The 22,929-nt window shown below is 37.8% G+C and overlaps 1 protein-coding gene across 4 annotated transcripts; it reads right to left on the reverse strand.

Moving 5' to 3' along the window:
* Positions 1–4,988: 4,988 nt before the first annotated feature.
* LOC148999226 (ATP phosphoribosyltransferase 2, chloroplastic-like) lies at positions 4,989–22,760 on the reverse strand. 4 transcript variants are annotated; one of them, XM_089141355.1, is made up of 13 exons: positions 22,540–22,760; positions 22,231–22,341; positions 15,752–16,020; positions 15,592–15,651; positions 14,285–14,398; positions 9,609–9,674; positions 9,342–9,449; positions 9,126–9,209; positions 6,429–6,530; positions 6,173–6,286; positions 6,013–6,093; positions 5,639–5,758; positions 4,989–5,252 (listed from the first exon to the last, which is right to left on the reverse strand). In XM_089141355.1, exons 3-13 carry the CDS (start codon positions 15,986–15,988, stop codon positions 5,157–5,159), a joined length of 1,182 nt encoding a protein of 393 aa, XP_088997481.1. In that variant the 5' UTR covers positions 15,989–16,020; positions 22,231–22,341; positions 22,540–22,760; the 3' UTR covers positions 4,989–5,156. The 4 variants fall into 4 exon arrangements, with proteins under 4 accessions (XP_088997481.1, XP_088997480.1, XP_088997483.1 ...); XM_089141354.1 differs by having other exon boundaries at positions 15,752–16,027; XM_089141357.1 differs by having other exon boundaries at positions 22,211–22,341.
* Between the last annotated feature and the right edge of the window lie 169 nt (positions 22,761–22,929).

The raw sequence follows: 22,929 nt of genomic DNA on the forward strand, positions 1-22,929 counted from the left end.
TTTTTCTTGGACCGAGATTATTAGCTATACAGTGGTATCTTTTGTCTACAGATTGCAGATTGGGCTGTTATTTTTTGGAGATCTTCAGTAATGAACTTTTTTCAAGCTCTCGTCCAACCATTTCCCTCCACCATAGCTTTGCCGTCCCGGCACATGTATACAGTAGACTCATTTTCGTATTTACCCCCTCATGCATCTTCTTTTAAGGCGACACTCTTTTTTCGTCCCAATAACATCTGGAGAAATGGGTCCCCGAGAGAAATGAAGTTTGTCTTGGATTACCAAGTATGGGTCACATGGCTCAAGACACCTTAGAAATTCTGAAGGTACTATTTTTATTGTCTCGATTTGACTTTCGGCGATTGTTTCTCTGGTTTTACTAGATGGCTCTCATTCATTCTTCTAACATTACTTTGTTTTGAAAAGGATTTCCAACTCTCTGTCAGGCAGGTAAATCCTCGACAATATGTTGAAGCAATTCCGCAGGTGCATACATAGGTCCAAATAGAATGGTAAAGCAAAAGAATAATGTCCTATGTATGCACTGCCGGAATTGCTACACATACATTGTTAGGAGAGCACATAATGCTCCCCGTTCAAGGAGATAATCCACACTCGGCTTTTTATTGGGTCTTGCTTGGGTCCTACACATTAAATGCGTAGGACCATCAAGCCACACATTTCGGCGGTTGGATTGGAATTTCTAACTAAATTTCGGCTTGACGTTAATGCGCATGACCCAAGCTTTTTCTAATTTTTTATTTGATGGAAATAGGGATATTGTATAATATAAGATAGGTTTTGCCTCTGGCCTGTTGGCCCTGAGAAAATTTGAACTCTGACCTCTTACTCAAAGTTATTTGCTTTTTTCCAAAACCAACCCTAGGATTAAAAGAGATGGATTTTACCCGTTTTATATGCGTCACTCCTCGGTTGGAACCCTTGTAGACCATCGTATATAAAATATTCATCGTGGTTTAATAGAAACCAACCGTAGAGATTTGAAATCAGAACACAAGATTCACTACTTAGCGGGATATAAGCAACGACTTCTAGATGTGCTCAGTTGGTTTTCTAGCTTTTCCTCCTCAAGATTCTTTAATAGATGATATGCGGATTTACACGAGAAAAGTCCATTCTTTGCTGCCCCCCACACCAACTGATCATCTTGATGGAATATGCTCAGCCTAATTCCTTGAATTGCCTTACTTTCCTCGAGAGAAAAGAGTGAATTGAGTAGATCAATCTTCCAACATCTGTGATCTTGGTCAATCAGTTCTGAGACACGTTCAATTGAACACCCTGATGACCGCTTGATCTCCAAAGAAACTCTCCTCCCTTCCACTGGTATCCATGGGTCTTCCCACACCTTTATATTGACCCCATCTCCCACTCTCCATCTGAGACCTTTTAATAGCATGTTTTTTGCTTGGATAATCCCTCTCCACGCCCATGAAGGGTTTCCCCCAACCTTGCAGATAAAAAATCTAAATTTGGATAGTAAATCCCTTTCATCAACTTAGACCAGTAAGATTCCGGATTTTGAAAAATATTTGAAAATGTTGTATGGAAAAATATTTGGAGCTGCCAGACACTTCCAAAGATTAGATATTTCCTATGGAGAGCGTGTGCACGGGGTGTAGCAACGGGTGAAGAGCTGGTTAGAAGGCAGATTCAAATTGATCCTTCATGTTCGTATCGTGGGTGCAGTCTGGAAACTATGGATCACATTGTTTTTGAATGTCCGATTGCAAAACAGGTATGGTTTGGTAGCTCACTTACATACATTCCACCTGAGGAAGCCCCATTACTAACAGAATGGATTAAAAGTTGGTCCGCTATAAAAGGGATCGGAAAGGAGGTAACCAAATCAATACTCAACCTATGTTCCTTTATTGTTTGGCATCTTTGGATTGCAAGAAATAACATGATTTTTGGGAGAAAACAAACTACCCCAAAAGAAATTATTGAGGCAGCCCAAAAAGAACATGCTGAATTTGAGGCAATCAAGACAACAGGAGGTGGGGAAGTGATAAATAATATTCAACTGGATGAGAATCAACAGCAATGGGAACCTCCGCCTCAAGGTAAATTAAAGTTGAATTCAGACGTGTCTTGGTGTAAAGGAAGTGGCAAAGGTGGTGTCGGCTATGTTCTGCGAAATCATAAAGGAGAAATTTTACAGGCAGGCTCTAAACCGGTGCTATGCAACTCAGTGGTGGAAGGGGAAGCTCTAGCTATGAGAGCTGGATTGATGTTTGCACTTTCAGAAGATTGTAATCATCTTCTGGTAGAATCTGATTGTAAAATACTGGTCCAATACATAAACAGTGCTTCTAGCTCCCCTCCCCTATGCTTAGCTCCTCTGGTGGAGGATATTAGGGAGTTAAGCTCATCTTTCCTCTCATGCTCATTTTGTTTTATTCCAAGAGCGATAAACGCAGTTGCGGATGCTCTTGCAAGGAAGGCCCTGTCGATCCCGTGTACGACAGTTTAACCTATTTCCACTCCTTGGCTTCAGGAGTTATGCTCTCCAGTTGCCTAAGGCTGTTTCGCGGGTTGTTTTTTTTTCTTTCTTTCAGTTAATGGAAATTTCTTACCAAAAAAAAAAAAAAGACAAAAATAGGCACAACAGACCATGTATGGAGAAATGTGTTGGAGTAGGTGAGGTGTTTGACAAATTGGCTGGAAGAGATTTTCAATCAACGCACTTTAACTGAAAGGCACAATTGACTTATCTCATCCTCTCCTAATCTTGCCTTCCAACTTTCTCATTTTTTGTTACCTCTTTTGTCCTCTTCTATAAGACTATGAGGAAGAGGACCCAAGTCAAGCAGACAATTGCAGGGAAGCTTCCTATGGATATATAGACGGGAATTGGCAAATAAAGAAGATCTTGTGATTTTATTACAAAAAAAAGGCAGCAGATGAATATGTCAACAAAATTCTTCTCCCATCCCCTAGCACTCTTGATTCTCTCCACTTCTGCTCACCTTCTCTTCATCCTTATAACTTGCCCTGCAAGGACAATCGGGACCCCAACTCCTATTAGGTACCACCTTACATCCACCATTTTGTCGATCGAAGCTAAAAGCTAAAAACCCTTAAAAACCATCTGCAAAAGCTGATAGGAAGTTAATATTTTACTGATACACTACGAGCAAAAACCCAAAACCCTCTCTCTGTCTAAAAACCATAGATAACAGTAGAAATTCGGGTTTATCATTAAACAAACGAAATGAAAAAAAAAACAAAAAACAAAAAGCCCAAAACCCTCTGTATCTCAAAATCAAACGTAACAGTAGAAATTCGGGTTTATCATTGAAAAAACGAAATGAAAAGAAAACAAAAAGGATATGCTCGATCGAACTTGATCGAAGAAACAAGATTTACCTGATGGAGTTTTTTTTTTGCTTCCCGAGGTTTAGCCGAGGAAGTCAAAACGAGATTACAAAAATTATAGTCAAAATCCAGTAGGTTCAAGGAAGATAATTTCGCGAGATGTCGCATTTCGCCGGTTGCCGAAACTGGTGAATTGGGCAGATTTCGCCGTGCATTATTGTTCTGCCTTCTGAGATGTACTGTACACGGTTATAAAAGTATTATTAATTATTTCCATTCACGTAAGAATGTAGCAAACACATACATCTCTCTTCATTAATTGCTTTACTTTATCATTTTTTTTTTCTTTTTCAAGTTTGTCAATTGTCTTACACTCTTACCACACAACCACGTGTGTGGTTAAGAAAGTTGAACTTAGTGTTTTTTTTTTTTTGGTTGATACAACAGAAAATAATTACAGAGCAAATGTATTTGATTCAATCTTTCATTTTAATTTCAAAAACTAATCAGTTTTAGATTCAATCTTTCATTTTTTTTTTCATTTCTTCCCGCAGGCAGAATGCGGTGTTTTGTTTTTCTGTTTCAGACGACCTGCTTCTGTGATCGGAGCCATCGTCATCAAACGACCATCGCTGTCGCCGTCGCCATCTCCGGCAACTGTAAAGTGTGAAATAGCGTTTTCTTCAAGCCTGTCTGCTCAACCATTCAACGAGCTCTTCTCAGTCTCTCTCACTTCTTTTCTCTCTTTATTGTCTGTTTTGATTTCTCTCTATCACTTTTTCTCTGTAAATATGGTAAGGAATTCAATTGATTTGAGGATTCGGTCAAAAACGAGAGACACCGGTGACATTCTGGGGTAATTTTCGGTATATTTTCTAATTCACCGTAAATCGCGGCAATTTTTGGAAAATATCGATTTCACCGGCCATTTCGGTTCGCCATTCACCGAAATGGCTCGACGAAATTTTGCCGAAATTATCTTCCATGCTCTGGTTTACAAAAAATACAAATTAATTTGTATAGTTCGAATGTGCTTTCCACAGAACAAAGCCCAACGGTACCATGATTGTTGAACAATTATGGGGATCACTTGACCAAGTATCCATGAACGCTCTGGTTAGCTAATCTCGAACAGTGAAAACTCAGGCTTCAACGAGGAAAAATTAGCAATACTACCAGCCTGTCGGGCCATTTCTATGGTCAACATAAATGCTCTTTCGAATTCCAAGGAGGGAAACCTGTCTTCAGGTGACATGGAGTTATGTCGCTATGGGAAGCTTACCCACAACACTTAACACAAGATAACCTTCAAAAAAACCCAGTGGGCTTCTACACTTACATTGAATCAGGCTACAGGGAATTCCTGCATCTGCCATTCAATTCAAAAATCAAAACCCATTATGTATATCATAGACAAACTAAGGTTACAGTATGTGTTCGGATTCACAAGTTTCAAGCTAAGCCCTAGTACCAAACAAAGCAGATTCAAGCACATTGGGCAATAATGAAAGCCCTCCAGTAAGCACAAGGGAGACAACCGTCCCCTCCAACCTTAACCAACCGGACCCCTCAGGTCCCCCACCCACCCGAAGGAAACCCTTTCTGAAACAAGAGAAATTAAGAGAAAGGGATATGATGCAGAGAAGTATAAAACCTCTGGCTACCAATAATAGCGATGTCCAACCCGTACAAATGGGATAAATAAAATGTCTCTAATGAACTGTTGGTCATCCTCCAAAGCATTCAACTGAAAACACTTAGCACTAAAACTAAAATAGAATGTGCATCTACAGCAGTAGCACATCTCCTAGAGATCAAAGCCCAAGCTTTGTAAGAAGTGCACGCCACCTTGGAGGTTCTTCATCAAAAATATAAGTCAGAGGAGAAACCAAAACTCCACTGCCTCCAACCTACACAAGTGAGGCCAGGGGATGCAACTGAATCAAGAAGCTTGAAAAATTCCTTCAAAAATGAGACAAGAATGTGAAACTTAAACTGACGACTCCGACACAGACACGATTACTGATGTATGACACAAGACATAAGGACTAGTATTGTTCCCTCCATTATGTGATCCAGGTTAACAAACAGCTATAAAAATAGTAAGTAGATATTTTTTTTTTTGGGTACAAAGGGGCTTCATTTTTGTTTTTATTAATACTGGGGATATTAATATGCCTTAGCACGAGTTGAACCCACAACCACTTCACTAAGAGGTGTTGGTTTCACCACTAGAACAGCTCTGCATTGGCAAATAGTAAGTAGATATATTAAAAGTAAAATGAGTCTCTCTTACGGTTCTCAGCTGCTGAACGGCTTTGTAGAGTTCCTTCTTTGGAACACAAATGACGATCGCATAATAGTCTACAACAACTTTACCATCACGTTTACAAAAGACTGGACTTATGGTAGGTCCCTGCATATATGTATTACATCAGAGAAACAAAGTCATAATAGACAAAGGACATCTAGACAATTATTAGTTTTTGTCCTCAATTTTGTCATAAGAGTAGATTCAAAAGCACATAAAGAAGCATCTCTTGAATAATTAATGCTGCCCTCCAAGTAGGACAAACAGACTAGACCAAAAATGTAAGTGTGAACAACTGAAGGGTAAGGGGAGAAAGGAGGGGTGGAGCATGTTTAGTATCTTCAATTTTGAAACCTCACCTGCAACCCAGTTAATGATGTCTGGTTTACAATTCTTTTAGCCACTTCCTCTTCACTAGTTCCCCTCATGTTAGCAACTACCTGCCATTAAAAGCATAAGCAAACACAGAAAATTGCAACGGAGAAAATTAAATTATCTTGAGTGGCAAAAGCTACCCACAGTGAATTGACCAGCTGCTCTCAAATGAGCCTCCAGTCTTTCAAGCACTTCATGAGTAATGTCTAAAACACCTTTACGGTGAGTCAGAGATTTCTTGCTCGCAATAAGAACAGCCTGGAGAACAGCCGTACACATTCTAGTCGTGAGTGTGAATTGTTACAACATTAAAAATGAATATATACAATACTAGATTTCAGGTGCTTTCTTGTATGTTTGACTCTACCACTACATGGGTTCCAAGGATTAGAGAATATACCTGGCTTTCTAAAACAACTCCACCTTCAATTTCTTTTAGATTATTTTCACGCAGTGTTGTTCCACTGCTCACAAGATCCAAAATAGCATCTGCTATCCCCATCTAGGACCAAAAGAATCACAAATGAACAAAAAGTCATGAAAATCGTTCTCTTGGGTAAGAAAACATGAAGTGAAAAGAAGGCATGCACAAACTTGGGTTTTGCCAAATTGAATCACCTTCTCCTTGGGGTGTGGAATTGGATAACTGAAGGGAAAGGGTGACCCATCTTTTTTACTTGGGGTGAATTTTTTATGTAACTTAGGCCATGAATTCATTATTATGTTTCCCTTTCACACCCTCTTGAAATATTCTAATCATAGTTAAAATAGCAAAGATTTCTCTATAAACAGTAAGCCTAGAGGTTTTCTACAGCCTGGCACCAAGATTTGCTACTTGGAAGGGTGGTAAGGAAATTTGATAAAATGAATATCTAGAGCATGGTTAGACTGGTCAAATGTTAAATTTCCATGTGTTTCCATTTTTGGGGGGTATTCTCCATGGTTGTCAAGCTGATAAGGCGACCAAAGAGGTTGGGGAAGGTGACAATATGGCAACCAAGGCGTTTTCGTATACATTTTTTTAATACAAGTACTTTATGTGGCACAAGTAGTATACTAAAAATTGATCTAGTTTTATTCTAAAAAGAACCATAATTATGAAAGATTATCATAAAAAGACAAATATAAGTTCATATCATCACAATACATATACAATAGCAATTAACAACATGATCCTCCCATTGGTATTTGCAACTATTGAGTCTACAACAACAATTGAAAGGAAAATTGTAGTTAGTACTCGGAGGTGTAACAAGAAAAAAAAATCAGTATACCCCATAATCCATATACAAAATTAAGAATACAAAACAAAGGGGGAAAAAATAGCATAACATATTCCAAAAACAGAGAGTATAATAGATTAACAATAAAGAAGAACAAGAATAATAGATTAACAATACAGAAGAACAAGAATAATAGATTAACAACAAAGAATAACAAGAAAAGACGAAAAAGTATTACTTGGGTGTGCAATACAGGAAGAAGAGGAAAGCATGTATATCTGAATTTAAGAAAAATAACAGGTTAACATTACATTACGTGAAGGAGGAAGTACAAAAGAACACCAGCCTACCCCACCACCACCACCACCACCCCCCCCCCCAAAAAAAAAAAAAAAAAAAAGAGGGGCGGGGGGGGAGGGCGGGCGGAAGAAGAGGGCCTAAAGTCTTAAACAATACCTTGGCTTGTTGAGTACAGAACAGAGGAAAGAGGAGCAGTTGAGTCATAGTTTTCTCATACAAGTGTAGAACAGAGCTGCAGCTGCAATCACAAGGGTTGGAGAATGAAGCAAGTGAAAAAAAGATGCAGCTGCTATCGTAACGGCTGAGGGCTACTATTGCAAGGGTTGCTGCCGCTCCATTGAATGAGTGAACCGAGAAGAAGAGTCGATTGAATGAGTGTATTGGGAAGAAGAGTTGATTATAAGTTTGTGATCTGGACTTTTGGAAAAGCCACTTTCAATTAGGCTTTGGTAACTCCCCCCCCACCCCCCCCCCCCCCAAAACAAAACCCCAAAAAGAAGAAGAGATCTCAATACTTTTTAGTGCATGGGATCATTACCGACATTATATTACTTAATTTTATTGCTTTTATACCAAAATTATATTTTCATGACTGTTTTTACCATGATCAGTATTAGCTCCATTCATACCCCAAAAAAGGGTCTTTTTGCTGCATTCGATACGCATCTCTGACATAAAACAACATGTCTCCATAAATTACTTAACTGCATACGATACTCAATTCTGATATTTTAAAGTTCAAACCTTGACTTACCTTTACCTATATATTACACATAGTTATTTAATTGTTTGAGTAATTATTTAAGGAACAAAATGTCAAAAAGTGACTGATTTAGTGCTTAGGCAGCAATATTGCACACAAGGTGGCAGCACCTAAGCAATAAAGCAGCCAAAATCTTGCATGTTAAAAAAAGTCTCAGCACCTAGGGGTCAAAAACCCGCCTAGACATCTTGGCCAATGCCTTGATAACCATGGTATTTTCAACTGCCCCTTCTTTTAAGAAAAAATTTAGTTGTTCACTTGATTTCTACAACTTTATTTTGCCGCCTAGGAAACCCTGCTTTCTTTATAACTTGACTACTATAGAACCCTAGTGTCTACCTATCAACAAAATTTCAGCCCCACCCAATATGTACCAAATATTTGTGCCAGTCTAAGAAACCCCCTACTTGGGAGACTATAAAATTTTCCTGAAATGACATAATAAAGAAAACTTGCGAATCAAAATAATGTAGATGGAAATCTACCTTGAAAGAGCAACCAAGGCAGAATGCAAGTCCTATGATGGTCAAGTGAAGAACCATAGTGTTTTTTGGGTACAAATGCTAAAAGGCAGAATATTTAAAAGAGCTTCAATACTTTAACAATCTAAAAAGAAAGGACAAAAAAAACTACTATTGAGCGAAATTAAAAGGAGACTAAATGCTGCAACCTTTTTAATTGAAAACTGCTTGCAAACTCTTCGAGATGGTTCCTAGACTACTAGTATGAAATGATTAAATAAAAGGCAGCATAATAATAAAGAACATCACAGGATAACACATGAATAGAGCAAAGCCAAAAGAAGTCTCACCGCAGGCGCTGCTTCCAAAGCTCCATCTGCACTTGAAAAAGTGACATGCTTCACTCCCTTCTCCTTCATGAACTTAGGACCCAGCTGTGCAGGCATGGGAAAAGATCAGATCACAGAGCACCAACCAACTTGAGATTAATATGCAAGTGTATTTATAAATCAAAATACAACAAATAGATAATTAAAAACAATAATAGAGTCATCAATATAACATACATAAGTAAAACCCGTAACAACTCGCAAAGGCTTCTCATGAGTCCATTGAGACATTTGGGCTAGCTCGCTCAATGAATTTATATCCTCAAAAATTCCATACTTAGGAATCTGAAAAATGATGACACAACTAACAGGCTTAAATTCATTACCCAACAAAAAAAAAATAATAATTAAAAATATATTAGACTTTTACAGTAGAAACTAGATTGCTATAGGTAGGATTCAGTGCCACTTCTTGTAAACCACAATAGCAATTAAGTTACTCACTGCAACAGATAAACGGCATTCCCCATACTCAAGTGCATCATGAACTATGATCAAATCTTCATTCCCCTGCTCAAGTAGTTAGAAAAAAAAAATGTTAGTGACAATATATATTATGATGATCAACCTAAGCACAGAACTACCATACATCCTCAGTCTAGAAATCAAAAGAAGACTAATGAGAACTTTCTTGGGAATTTTCTGAAACATACTTAGTTACTACTTTTAGGTTCTGGGCATGCATCCATCTCAACATCTTTATTGCTTCTGCATGATCCTCAATCCCTATGAAGACCATTATTTTGGTTACGGGTTTCTAACTACCATAATGTAATCTAGACTTTAGGGTTTTGAGATATGCAATTATTTCCCTAAAATTAGGGTCACTCCAAGATCCTGTCCTAACATGAACCAGAAAATTAAAAAAATAAAAACCTGGGAATTAATGGGATGGGTTTGAGTGTGAAATTTGGGATGGTTAGGGTTTTGGCAGAAGTTCAGTTAACAAGACGTAAATGGGCTGGGGAAAAATTGGATCCATGATGTTAGGGTTATAACCAAGGTACGAAAGTTCGACAACTTTCGCCAGTTCGCTCCTCGGCGAACCTAGTGAACCAGCGAAAGTTTGCCGAGATTTCGTCAATATGGAGACAAAATTCGCTGACATAAAAGAGAAATTAAATGGGTTTCTTGAGTAAGATGATATGATTAATAGGGATTAGGTAGGGAGCTCGTCAGCCTAGATTTTGAGATATGGCCATATGGGCTGCTTACTCGGCTCCCAACGCAGAAAAAATCATTAAATATTTGTGTGAACAGGACTTGTGTGTCATTTTCCTAGCCATGCACTTGTGTTGTTTCATTGTTTGTCATTTTCTAAGCCATTAAATGTTTGCTCATAAACGTCTGCCTTATCTATTCAAGATTGACTAAACAATCAATCTTGCTTGAGTGAAGCATTGAAACTTCGAGACTCCATGGATGAAGATTGAAGAAGGTCTGGCGTAAGATGCATCAACGGCGTTTACCCTTGTTGAAGATGACAAAGGTGAATACGAAGAACTTTGAAGTCCGCCGTGTTCCTCTTTCTCTTCTCCTCTTCTCGTCTTCTGTTCTTCTCTTCTCTTCTTGCCTATCTTTGGAGCATAGAGTTTTTTTTTTCTTTTTTTCTTTCTTGTTTTGTGCTTTGGAGTTAAGAAATGGCATCATGGACTGAAAATCCCACCATTGCCAAAGAAGAGAAGAAGCAGTTTTAGCAAAATATCCAGGAAGCATATTTTGGTGTCAGCGAATATCTCTAGATTTCGGCGATATCATGCTGAAAAGTCGCCGAAATTGCGAGATATTTGGCAAATTTCGCCCGAATTTCAGCAAAAGGTATAGCGTGGTTATAACAAAGAATCATGGGATGTTAGAGATACCCAGACTTACCCTATGATGAAAAGAGAAGCCTGCGGTTGGGCCTAGGGAGGGTTAGGGGTGACCTGGGATGTGAACCAGGGTGACCCCCTGGCTGAAACCCTGGTTTGGGTTATCAAGGCCTCACCAAGGTGGTGCATCTAGGGATGGCTGAACCCTAAAAGGGATAACTTTGGTCTATTTCAGCCCTAAATATTTGCTGGAATTCAATTTTTGGAGTCCAGTCTTATCTAAAAGTCTTAGTTGATTTGTTAGTCGAGTTCTTGAGTTCTTAGGAGTCTTTTCTTTCAAGTAGGACTCTTATAAATAAGTAAGTCTTCTATTTCATGAAGAGTTCTTTTAATTACTCTCATGATACAGCACCAGAAGATAAATCTGCTCTTGCAACCTTTAAACCCAGTCATAGTTCTTCTGAAGGACAAGGAACAAGAAAGAATGCTAGTACTGATAATTCAAGGCCAACCAAAACCTGCCATCCTTGTGGAAAACCTGAACACATTCAGCATTTCTGTTTGAAGTTGCATAGAAATCCATCTGAGTCATAGATTGCTAAAGTACTGCATTGGACAGTTAAGATATCAAAGGCAGACAACCTACAATTTACTCAGTTTCAGGCAGCTCAGTCACAGACCCACATTCATCCATGCCTACTTTTGTCCAAACAAGTAATGCCACAGCATGTCTTTCATCCACAACCTACCCTTTGGTTATTGATTCAGGAATATCTAACCATATGACAGGTAGTTTCAGTACCTTCTCTTCTTTCCATCCATCTTCATGCATTGTCACCCTCGCCAATGGGTCCCATGCCAACGTCACAGGCACAAGAACTGTCACCCTTACCCCCTCCTTGTTATTATCATCAATTCTGTATTCACCTGACTGAGAATTTAACTTATTATCTATTCATAAATTTATTATGACTTACAATTGTTCTATCACCTTTTTCCCTAGCTATTGCCTGTTTCAAGATCTTTTGATGAAGCAGATGTTTGGTAGAGACCGAGCATTTGGGGGACTATATTTGTTTAAAGACTTCAACTCTGTGGCTTGTTCGGGCATCTCCAACCCACATCAAATTCATTGTCATTTAGGACATCCTACACTAGAAAATACAAAATTTCTAGATGAAGGTTTTTGTTCTATTTCTACTTTACCTTGTGAAGCCTATCAATTTGGAAGCTCCATTGTGTGAGCTATCTCCCACGCCTTAATAATGAATCTAATCAACTTTTTTCTTTGGTCCATTATACTTGGGGACCATGTCCTATTTTATCCACCTTAGGTTTTTCATATTTTGTTACATTAGTGGACAATTATCCCAAGGTCACCTGGCATTATCTAATGAAATTGTGTTCAAATTATTTAATATTTTCTATGGTTTTGTTGCTGAAATGCTTACCTAGTTTGGGATTATGGTTAAAGTTCTTCGCAGTGATAATGCGAAAGAATATTTTGCAGCACCTTTAGACTTCTCATGGAATTCTGTACCAATCTTCTTATGCTGGCACCCCTCAACAAAGTGGCATGTCAGAAGGGAAGAATTGCCATTTAATGGAGGTTACTCACTCTTTATTATCTAAAATGTGAGTGCCAAAACCTTTTTGGGGTGGCGTAGTGTTAAAATAGGGTGGATGAAGTGGAGAGGTGCATCCAGGGTCTTGTGTGATCCACGTATTCCATTAAAGCTTAAAGAAAAATTTTATAAGACCGTTGTCCGACCAGTTATGATGTACAATGCAAAGTATTGGGTTGTTAAAAAGAATCAAAATAGATAAACTCAGTGTAACAGAAATGAGGATGCTAAGATGGATGAGTGGCAAAACCAGGAAGGATAGAATAAGGAATGATCATATTAGAATTGGTTTGGAAGTTGCTCCCATAAGTGATAAGCTTTGAGAAAGTTGTTTAAGGTGGCACGGCCACGTTCAACGGAGACCTATAAATGACCCTATATGGAGAAGTGACATAATCCAGATTGAAGGGACTAGGAGAGCTAGGGGTAGACCTAAAATAATCCTAAGAGAAGTGGTGAGGAAGGATATGCATAGCTTAGGCCTTGTATCTAGCATGGCCTCAAACAAAACTGATTAGAAGGCAAGAATCCATGTAGCCCCATTTAGTTGGGACAAGGCTTATTGTTGTTGTTGTTCTTGTTGCAGTGTTTAACTGAATGTTACCTAATTAACGGACAGCCTTCATCTGTCCTAAAGGGAAGTATTTCTTACTGCATGTTATTTCCTTCTAGACCGCTTTTGTGTTGCCACCTCATGTTGTTTGTTGTGTTCGCTTTATTTGTGACCATTCTGTAACCAAAAAGGATACTAAGAAAAACCATTAGAAAGGGAATCATTATCCAAAATTTGTAAGGTCGACTTTGGCTGATTTTGAAACTGAAGTGGGTTCCCTCATAAATCAGCCACCAACTGACAAATATTATCTTTACGAACTCACAGAAATTTGAGCTTCATCTCTCTATCTGAGAGGGATACTTTGGTGCAGTAATTAAAAACCATGAGGTATGGGTTGCCTAGTAATTTAACAATCATATACTTATCCAAATCAGGAGAAGTGATCTACTCCAGATTGAAGGAATTCAAAGAACTAGGAGGAATACCTAAGATAACCTTCGGAGAAGAAGTGGTGAGAAAGGATATGGATGCTTAGGCTTTGTATATACCATGGCCTCCAATAGAGCTGATGGGAAGGCAAGGATCCACATAGCCAACTCCATTTAGTTGGCACAAGGCATGTGGTGGTGGTTGTTGTGGTGCAAGGATCCATGTAGCTGACTCCATTTAGTTGGGTTTATTCATCCAAATCAGGGAGTTTGCATAACAATTTCCCCAACACACATAATGCTGCAGACACACAGAAAGCTAACCCAGACTCTTTTATGAGGGATTACATGGAATTCAAGTGATTACAGTGGTGGTTCATCAAATACAGTCTAAATTAGGGGGTTGCATGTAAGAAACTTTATATAAAATGATCTATAAGTGTGGAAGTAAAGAAACAAAATCAACCAGGAAGAATGCAAGAAGCCCTATTTTTCGCATCCACATTTATCATTTTATATATAGTTTTTCAATGGGGTGATGAAATGTGGTCCAAAATTAGGTGGTGCACGTATAACATTCCATATAAAATGATTTACAAGTGTCGAAGAAAAAATGCCATATCAGCAAGGAAGAAGGTCAAAACCTCTTTTGTCTACGAAACTAGCTTGGTAAGTAACATATCAAAACATTAATGCTTACCTGTCCATATTCACTTAGTATATCTAGACCCACAATACCAAGGTCTAAATCACCTGACAGCAATTTGCGCACAATATCCTTGGGTCGTTGAAACCAGACTTCTAAATTTGCAAGCTGCACAAACCTTAAACAAATAAATATTGAAAAATCTAAGCATATTGACGTCAATTGCATTACACACATGCATGAAGATGGTAGTTACAACTGCTTACAACACTCAATACATGCTTATCATTTAAAATATTTAATGTGTCAAAAAATTAAGTAATTTACTTCAACTCTTGTTTAAACTCTCATATGCAAATATGAATATAATATTGCTTTTGAAAAATCTAAGCATATTGACGTCAATTGCATTATACACATGCATGAAGATGGTAATTACAACTGCTTACAACACTCAATACACGCTTATCATTTAAAATATTTAATGGGTCAAAAAATTGAGTAATTTACTTCAACTCTTGTTTAAACTCTCATATGCAAATATGAATATAATATTGCCTCTAGTTTAAGAAGAATCCTAATTGTTGCACAAATTAGGGGTTAAAAAATGGTTTTCATGCAGTGCCCACATGGGTCACATGGTCTAGATAGACAAGACAGTGTCAAAGTGCGAAACACTTTGTTTAATGTTAAAAGCGTATATGAGAATCTGCCAAGGATGGCATAGCAATCTTTTCATCAAATACAAATGCCACACATTGAGAATGACATTACACATCAGCTGAATCCAGCTAACCTGAAAAAAGTTGACCAGAAGATGCCCCAGTCATAGACAGACAGAATACAAAATGGATTATAACAACATGAATAAAAAGAATCAAATCACGTCAGTGCAGTCAAAGCCTACCAACACTGAACATATTGGCAGGTGCCACCAAAGCTGCAAAAGGGTTGGTTAACATAATGGAATCCTAACAAGGACCAATAACATACACCCAAAGCATATTAGTACATATTCAAAAGGGAGTTGATCACACAACAACATTCACAGTGTCATCTCCAACATATACTATATAACATAGGTGAAACGTACTTCTAAGAAAACATCATACAAAAGCAAAAGGAATGCACATAAGGACCCACCCCATCATAAATTTGACAGTAGATTATCACAGCAGAAGTGAGTTGCAGATGCCACAAACAAATAGACACACTCAAACATGAACGCACTAAGCCTCCACCACCACACCACACACAAAAACAATTAAGAAAAAAGTACAAGCATACAGAGTATTTTATTGGAAAAAAAAAGCATCACAAATAGAATGGTAAACCAAAAGAATAATGACCTATGTACGCACCTGCGGAATTGCTGCAACATATTGTCGAGGATTCACCTGCCTGACTGAGAGTTGGCAATCCTTTTCAAAACAAACTAATGTTAGAAGAATGAAAAAGCGCCATCTAGTAAAACCAAAGAAACAATCGCCGAAAGTCAAATCGAGACAATAAAAATAGTACCTTGAGAAGATCTAAGGTGTCTTGAGCCATGCGACCTTTACTTGGTAATCCAAGACGAACTTCATTCCTCTCGGGGACCATTTTCTCCAGATGTTGTTGGGACGAAGAAAAGAGTGTCGTCTTAACAGAAGACGCATGAGGGGGTAAATACGAAAATGAGTCTACCGTATACATGTGTAAAGACGGCAAAGCTATGGTGGAGGGAAATGGTTGGACGAGAGCTTGAAACAAATTCATTGCTGAAGATCTCCAAGAAATAACACCCCAATCTGCAATCTGCAAACAAAATATGTCAATTTATAGCTATAATCTCGGTCCAAGAAAAGAACTTTGGAGAAATTTGTCACAACCCCAGTTTTCACAAGCTTGGTGGGGCCCACATTATGGACATTTAACTAGGGCACGTGACAGTTCATTCCTTTATCAACCTGTTTATAACTACTAAAACAAAATGCTAAACTAAACATTCTCAAGAACAAACAGACAACTTGTTTGACAGTTTGACTCATAAACATATGCACACAGTCTAAAGTCCTGTCATGTTTACATTTGACCTTTCCACAACGTCTAGTATAGTACATACAGTCTCAAAGAAATATATACATTTACAGTTCAGTTAAACCACATCAGTTGCAACAAAAGAAAAAGGTTTCCATCTTCAACTTTAAAAGGTACTGTCAGGTGGCAGCACCTTTTCCTTTATCACGTATCTGAGGACCTGTCAACATTTTCAATAGTGAGCTTTGCGGCCCAGTAAACAATATAGACAACCATGTAAGTAAGTCAAGCAATGCATCATGTATCAATCATCACATCACTGTCATATAACATCATGTATTCCAATTTCCTTTTCATTTTCCTTTTTCCTTTTCATTATTAAACCAGACCTAAGCGCTACCTGTAGAGAGAGCACCATCAGTCTAAACCACACAAGTGGCATTAGTCTCAATCTCAGTCTTAGAGGTTCTCATGAAGAGATTTTCTTTCAGTCTTTAGGCACCAGGCCAAGTGTTCTCTACAGAAGGCCATCATCAGTCTAGTAAATCTTTCCACTTTTCAGTCTCGCTTCATGCCCTCCCATTTGGGTACATAAGTACCAGAACTTACAGAAGCCATTAACATTTTATTCTTTTCACTTTTCAGTCTCGCTTCATGCCCTCCCATTTGGGTACATTAAGTACCAGGACTTACAGAAGCCATTACATTTTCTTTCTTTCTTTATTCTTATTATTTCCTTTCTTTTCTTTCCACTTTTCAGTCTTGCTTCATGCCCTCCCATTTGGGTACATAAGTACCAGGACTTACAGAAGCCTTTAACATTTTATTTCTTTTTCTTTTACTCTTTTTATATTCAATTTCAGTAGCATTACCATGCTCTGTCTATTTCAATGTACATTTTTCATTTCAATCATCATTCAGTCTCATCTGAACACTGTTCATGCAATTCAATCATTTAAATATGAGAGCATAATAATTCCACATCTGATAAGCATAAAAATCATTTCAAATTCATAATTAACAGTTCGAGAATACTATCAGCATTCCAATTCAAGCAGTTCAATCAAGTCATTAATCTGTCATCCAATATCATGCATTTTTGTTCAATACACAAAGGCATATATCACGCACTTTCCATAAATTGCATCAACAAATAAACAAAACAGATTTCATGCTATTATATAAATGCTACATGTCTAATAAAGGGAATCACCCACTTAACATACATAGGTTGATCAATATCACTTACATATCTCTGTTCCATGTGTGTGTTTTGACCTTGGTTCAGTTAAAAATCCGCTCTCCCTCCTGTACTCCGAACAATTACTGGCTATTTTAAATACGAGAGAACCAACAGGAGATTTTCCTCCTTTTTTTATTATTTTCTCTCTCCTCCCCACGGTTTTCTTCTTTCTGCTCTCTTGTCTTTCTCTTCTCTCTCTCCACTCCTCTCTCCTCTTCTCTTCTCTCCACTCCTCTCCTCTCTTCTATTCTTCTTCTCTCTCTTCCTTTAATATTCTGCAAACACACGGTTATTCTCTTTCTCTTTCTTTTCTCTTTTTCAATTCTCTCTCCTCAAGGCCTTTAATGGCTTCTTCTCCTTCTCTTACTTCTCCACTTCTTCTCTCTCCTCCCTAATCCTCTTCTCTTTTCTCTCCACTCTCTGTTCTCTCACTTACCTCTCTCTGTTTCCCCGCAAATATCACTTTTCCCTTCATTCTCTCTTCCCTCTCATACCTTAAAACCTAACATATGATATATGATTAACACCTCATGCATGCCCCCTTTTGTGAGAATAGTACCACGTAGGTGGGAGAGAGAGGGAGGGGAGAGAGAGAAGGAGAGGATGACACCTCCCTCTCTCTCTCAGTTAAATTATGCTAATTTTTTCCTTTCTTCGTTGTCTTCCTTTCTCATCTATGCTATTTCTCTGAAATAAGATTAAGACTTTTAAGCCAAAAATTTCATGGCTTTAGAAGGCTAATCTTTCATTCTTCACGGCAATCAACATTTTTACACCTTATGAATCACCCACCACCAAGTATTTACCTTTTCCCTTCATTATTAAAGACTTGGAACAGAGAAATTGAAAACAAACAGTAGACGCAAGAGAAGTGTATTAGGAGGAAGACAATAGGTTGAAGAAAGCAAAAACAGGGTTTGAGCTGTCTAGGAACAGAGAAATTGAAAACAAAAAGTAGAGGCAAGAGAAGATTATTAGTAGGAAGACAATAGGTTGAAGAAAGCAAAAATAAGGTTTGAGCTGATGAAGTAGTTGACAAGAGCATTTAAAGATGGTAAGAGCTGAAAATTGCATGTTTTGCAAGACAATTTTTATGTCGTTTTCTTCATTTTTTTTCCTTCCTCAGTCAGATTCAAGGGGATTTCAAGAAGACGATATGTTTAAGAAAATAAAAACAAGATTTGCGAGTTGCAAGGCTAAGGCAATTTGAAGGGAAGGAGCTCATAGAACTCCCAAAACCCTTCTTCCAAACTAAGAAGAGAAACCAATACCTCTATTTTTGTTGTAATCTTTCATGTTCCTTTCTCTTTCAGATCTTCTAACACTACTAGCAGACGCGAGAAAGAAAGAAGACGAAAGACTAAGGCGAGGGTTGGAAGACAGAAGGGAGAGAAAATCAAGAAGACGATATGTTTAAGAAAATAAAAACAAGATTTGTGGGTTGCAAGGCTAAGGCGATTTGAAGGGAAGGAGTTCAGAGAACTCTCAAAACCCTTATTCCAAACTAAGAAGAGAAACCAAGACCTCTATTTTTGTTGCAATCTTTAATGTTCCTTTCTCTTTCAGGTCTTCTAACACTACTAGCAGACGCGAGAAAGAAAGAAGACAAAAGACTCAAGGCGAGGTTGGAAGACAGAAGAGAGAAAATTATGACAACGGTAACCTTGGTTAGAAAGGGTTAAGTGGGTAATTAAATTTCTACCATACGATTAAAATAACACACGCGTAAAAAATCCAAGGGCCCACTCTGAGGAATTAAAATTTCAGAGTGGGCCTTGAGTCTTTCGTCTTCTTTCTTTCTTGCGTCTGCTAGTAGTGTTAGAAGACCTGAAAGAGAAAGGAACATTAAAGATTGCAACAAAAATAGAGGTCTTGGTTTCTCTTCTTAGTTTGGAATAAGGGTTTTGAGAGTTCTCTGAACTCCTTCCCTTCAAATCGCCTTAGCCTTGCAACCCGCAAATCTTGTTTTTATTTTCTTAAACATATCGTCTTCTTGATTTTCTCTTTCTTCTGTCTTCCAACCCTCGTTTTAGTCTTTCGTCTTCTTTCTTTCTCGCGTCTGCTAGTAGTGTTAGAAGATCTGAAAGAGAAAGGAACATGAAAAATTACAACAAAAATAGAGGTATTGGTTTCTCTTCTTAGTTTGGAAGAAGGGTTTTGGGAGTTCTATGAGCTCCTTCCCTTCAAATCGCCTTAGCCTGCACCCGCAAATCTTGTTTTTATTTTCTTAAACATATCGTCTTCTTGAAATCCCCTTGAATCTGACTGAGGAAGGAAAAAAAATGAAGAAAACGACATAAAAATTGTCTTGCAAAACATGCAATTTTCAGGTCTTACCATCTTTAAATGCTCTTGTCAACTACTTCATCAGCTCAAACCCTATTTTTGCTTTCTTCAACCTATTGTCTTCCTACTAATAATCTTCTCTTGCCTCTACTTTTTGTTTTCAATTTCTCTGTTCCTAGACAGCTCAAACCCTGTTTTTGCTTTCTTCAACCTATTGTCTTCCTCCTAATACACTTCTCTTGCGTCTACTGTTTGTTTTCAATTTCTCTGTTCCAAGTCTTTAATAATGAAAGGAAAAGGTAAATACTTGGTGGTGGGTGATTCATAAGGTGTAAAAATGTTGATTGCCGTGAAGAATGAAAGATTAGCCTTCTAAAGCCATGAAATTTTTGGCTTAAAAGTTTTAATCTTATTTCAGAGAAATAGCATAGATGAGAAAGGAAGACAACGAAGAAAGGAAAAAATTAGCATAATAAACAACTAAGGGTGTCAATTGGTATGGTTTCAGTAATTCGGTACGTTTTCGGTATGGTACCAACTTTGAATACCGAAAACAGAACCGTACCGTACCGTACCGAATTTAAACGGTACGGTACGGTTTTGGTATTTGGCAAAATAGTCCGGTACGGTTTTGTTACAAAATCAATTTCACGCACCAATCAAAATAACTACTGAGTACTAACTATAAGTATTGAGTCACCAAATGACCAGACTAACAAACTCATGGTTATTTGATTTAAGTCACTCACCACAGATAACTACATGTAAATAAAAAACATGAAACTGTAAGTCTGGTCATTTGAAACTCAAATGAAATTTCTTTTTCAACCCATGAGATTGAGAAACTGTTAAATTCAAGTATTGTAAACAAGGACGAAGATAACAAAAGAAGCAGACAAACCTGAAATGAAATTACAATTTACAAGAAATAAGGTTCAGCCACTGATCTAACATTGAAGTTGAACCAACCCAAGACACGGGTTTTGCTGATAGGAGGAGAATCTTTTGTAAGAGAAGAGAACTAAAGATGAGCCATTGAAGTTGACGATGATGGGCTTCCTTGGTGAGTTCCAGCTTACATTTTACATAACAACCCAGAAAAGGAAGAGCAGGGAAGAATTCAAAAGGGAGAATACCAAATACCAATTAACAAGAAAATACGATTAGAGGGAGAAAAAAGGAGGCAAAAAAGAGAAAATAAACCCAATGATTTCAGACATAGGCAAACAAAACCACATGAGAATACATCAATATTTAACTCAATTAACAAGACAATATTTACAATATCCCCCTCAGGAAGCATAGAACAAAATTCCATCGAAACTTGCGAAATTTCCACCGAAATTTCCCATTTTGGAAAATGCGAAACGAAACTCATGAGGACCAAAAAAAGTCCTCAATTTCGATCGAAACTGTCGAAATTCCGTCGAAACTTGTCGAAACCTCGAAACCTGTCAAAACTTGGTTCAACCCAGTTGGACCAGCTGGTTCATGAGGAACAAAATTCCCAAATTTCGTGGGAAACTTGGGAAATTTCGTGGAAACCTAGGAAATTTCATGGAAACCTGGGAAATTTCGGGGAAACTCGGGACTTTTTCCTGTAAATTTTGTAGCTTTCCCAAATTTTCAATTTTTTTGTTTATTTCATGTTTCCCCAAATACCATGACAAATACCCCCTCCATCAGGACTTCCCTATCCAAAGTGCGTATTCCCTCAAGTTGGTTATTTTAAGCATATTGATGACCAAACTCATAAAGTTACAGTTGTCGATTAACTTGACAACCATATGCATAAAATGTCAAGGGATGTCTATGTTCGTTGGTTGGAGGAGAGGATGTTACAAGCATAGTACTACTCAGCTCACAAGATGAATCCACTCTTGGCACTCCTCTTAACACTAAGTTGTATTTCCCTTTTATTGTCAACTATTTTGAAGTTAGAAATTATATATTGAATGTTATGAGCTTAAGTAGTTAAGTTTATAATGTACTTTTTGGACAACTCTACATTGATGTTATGTACATTGAATGACATATCTACATTGATTTTTTTAGCAAAATACTACAAATGTATTCTTTATACTCTAATTAGCTTAAATACAGGATCCCACCCCAAAATACTCTTTAAAACCTGTCGAAACTTGTACGGAAAAGTCCTCGGTTTCCTCGAAATTTCCCAGTTTCCACCTAAGTTTCCCATTTTCACCTGGTCGAAACTTGAGTTTCCCTCGAATTTTTTATCATGTCAGGAAGTAACATACAACTATAGACAGGACCTTGATAAAACCAAGAACAGCAATTGTTTATCAGAAATAAAACTAGCGAATTCTTTTCTATAATTAGATTGGCCAAAATTTGCAACTATGTTTTCAAAAGCCTGTTTATTCTGGCTGCTACAGGTCATTGCTGTTACTGGCAATTTCTTGACTTACTGTACAATTGGGTTGCTCACCGTTAACCTGCAATCTCAGCTGTCTGTAGTCTCACAAACTCTGTAACCGCAGCCCTTCGCCGAGAATCTGATTGCAATTGAAGCCTTACTGCATAATTCTTCACAAAGGAACTGTATATCACATTCAAGAAAATTCTATAATTTGTAAGAGCCCAATATCTTCCTCGAACAATTTGGGATCAACAACGCGTCAAGAGATTAATCAGAGAAACAAATTCGAAATCAAGAAAAGGATAGATTAACACTTAACAGAGATCTTGAGAAATTTATCAAAAAAAAAAAAAAAAAGAGAGATCTTGAGAAACTTACCCCGAAATTCGTTTAGAAACTCTGGACCGGAGCTTCTCCTTCTTATCTCGCTGGATTCAAATTTGTGGATTTGAATTCGAATCTGAGATGAAGAGTACTACATCTACTGAGTGAGAGTGAGACGAAGAGAATAAGAGAATGAGAGATGAGTGAAGGCACTGAAGTGTGACTCAAGAGTCTGAAGAGTAAGGCAGTGAATGAGAGATTGGGAAAGAATCGCAGGTAGGGCAAACTAAACTGAACGAACAAAATCACAAATTACAATATTAACCATGAATTTCCGTACGGGAATCGGTACCAGCGGTGCATACCGCCAGTACACGAATTTGGTACGGTTCCAGCCTTTACCGTCGGTATGTGCAGCTGAAACCGGTACCAGACCGAACCGAA

Source organism: Hakea prostrata, unplaced genomic scaffold, assembly GCF_041222555.1.
Source record: "Hakea prostrata isolate BN-2017 unplaced genomic scaffold, UWA_Hpros_2 contig_22, whole genome shotgun sequence".
Taxonomy (NCBI): domain Eukaryota; kingdom Viridiplantae; phylum Streptophyta; class Magnoliopsida; order Proteales; family Proteaceae; genus Hakea; species Hakea prostrata.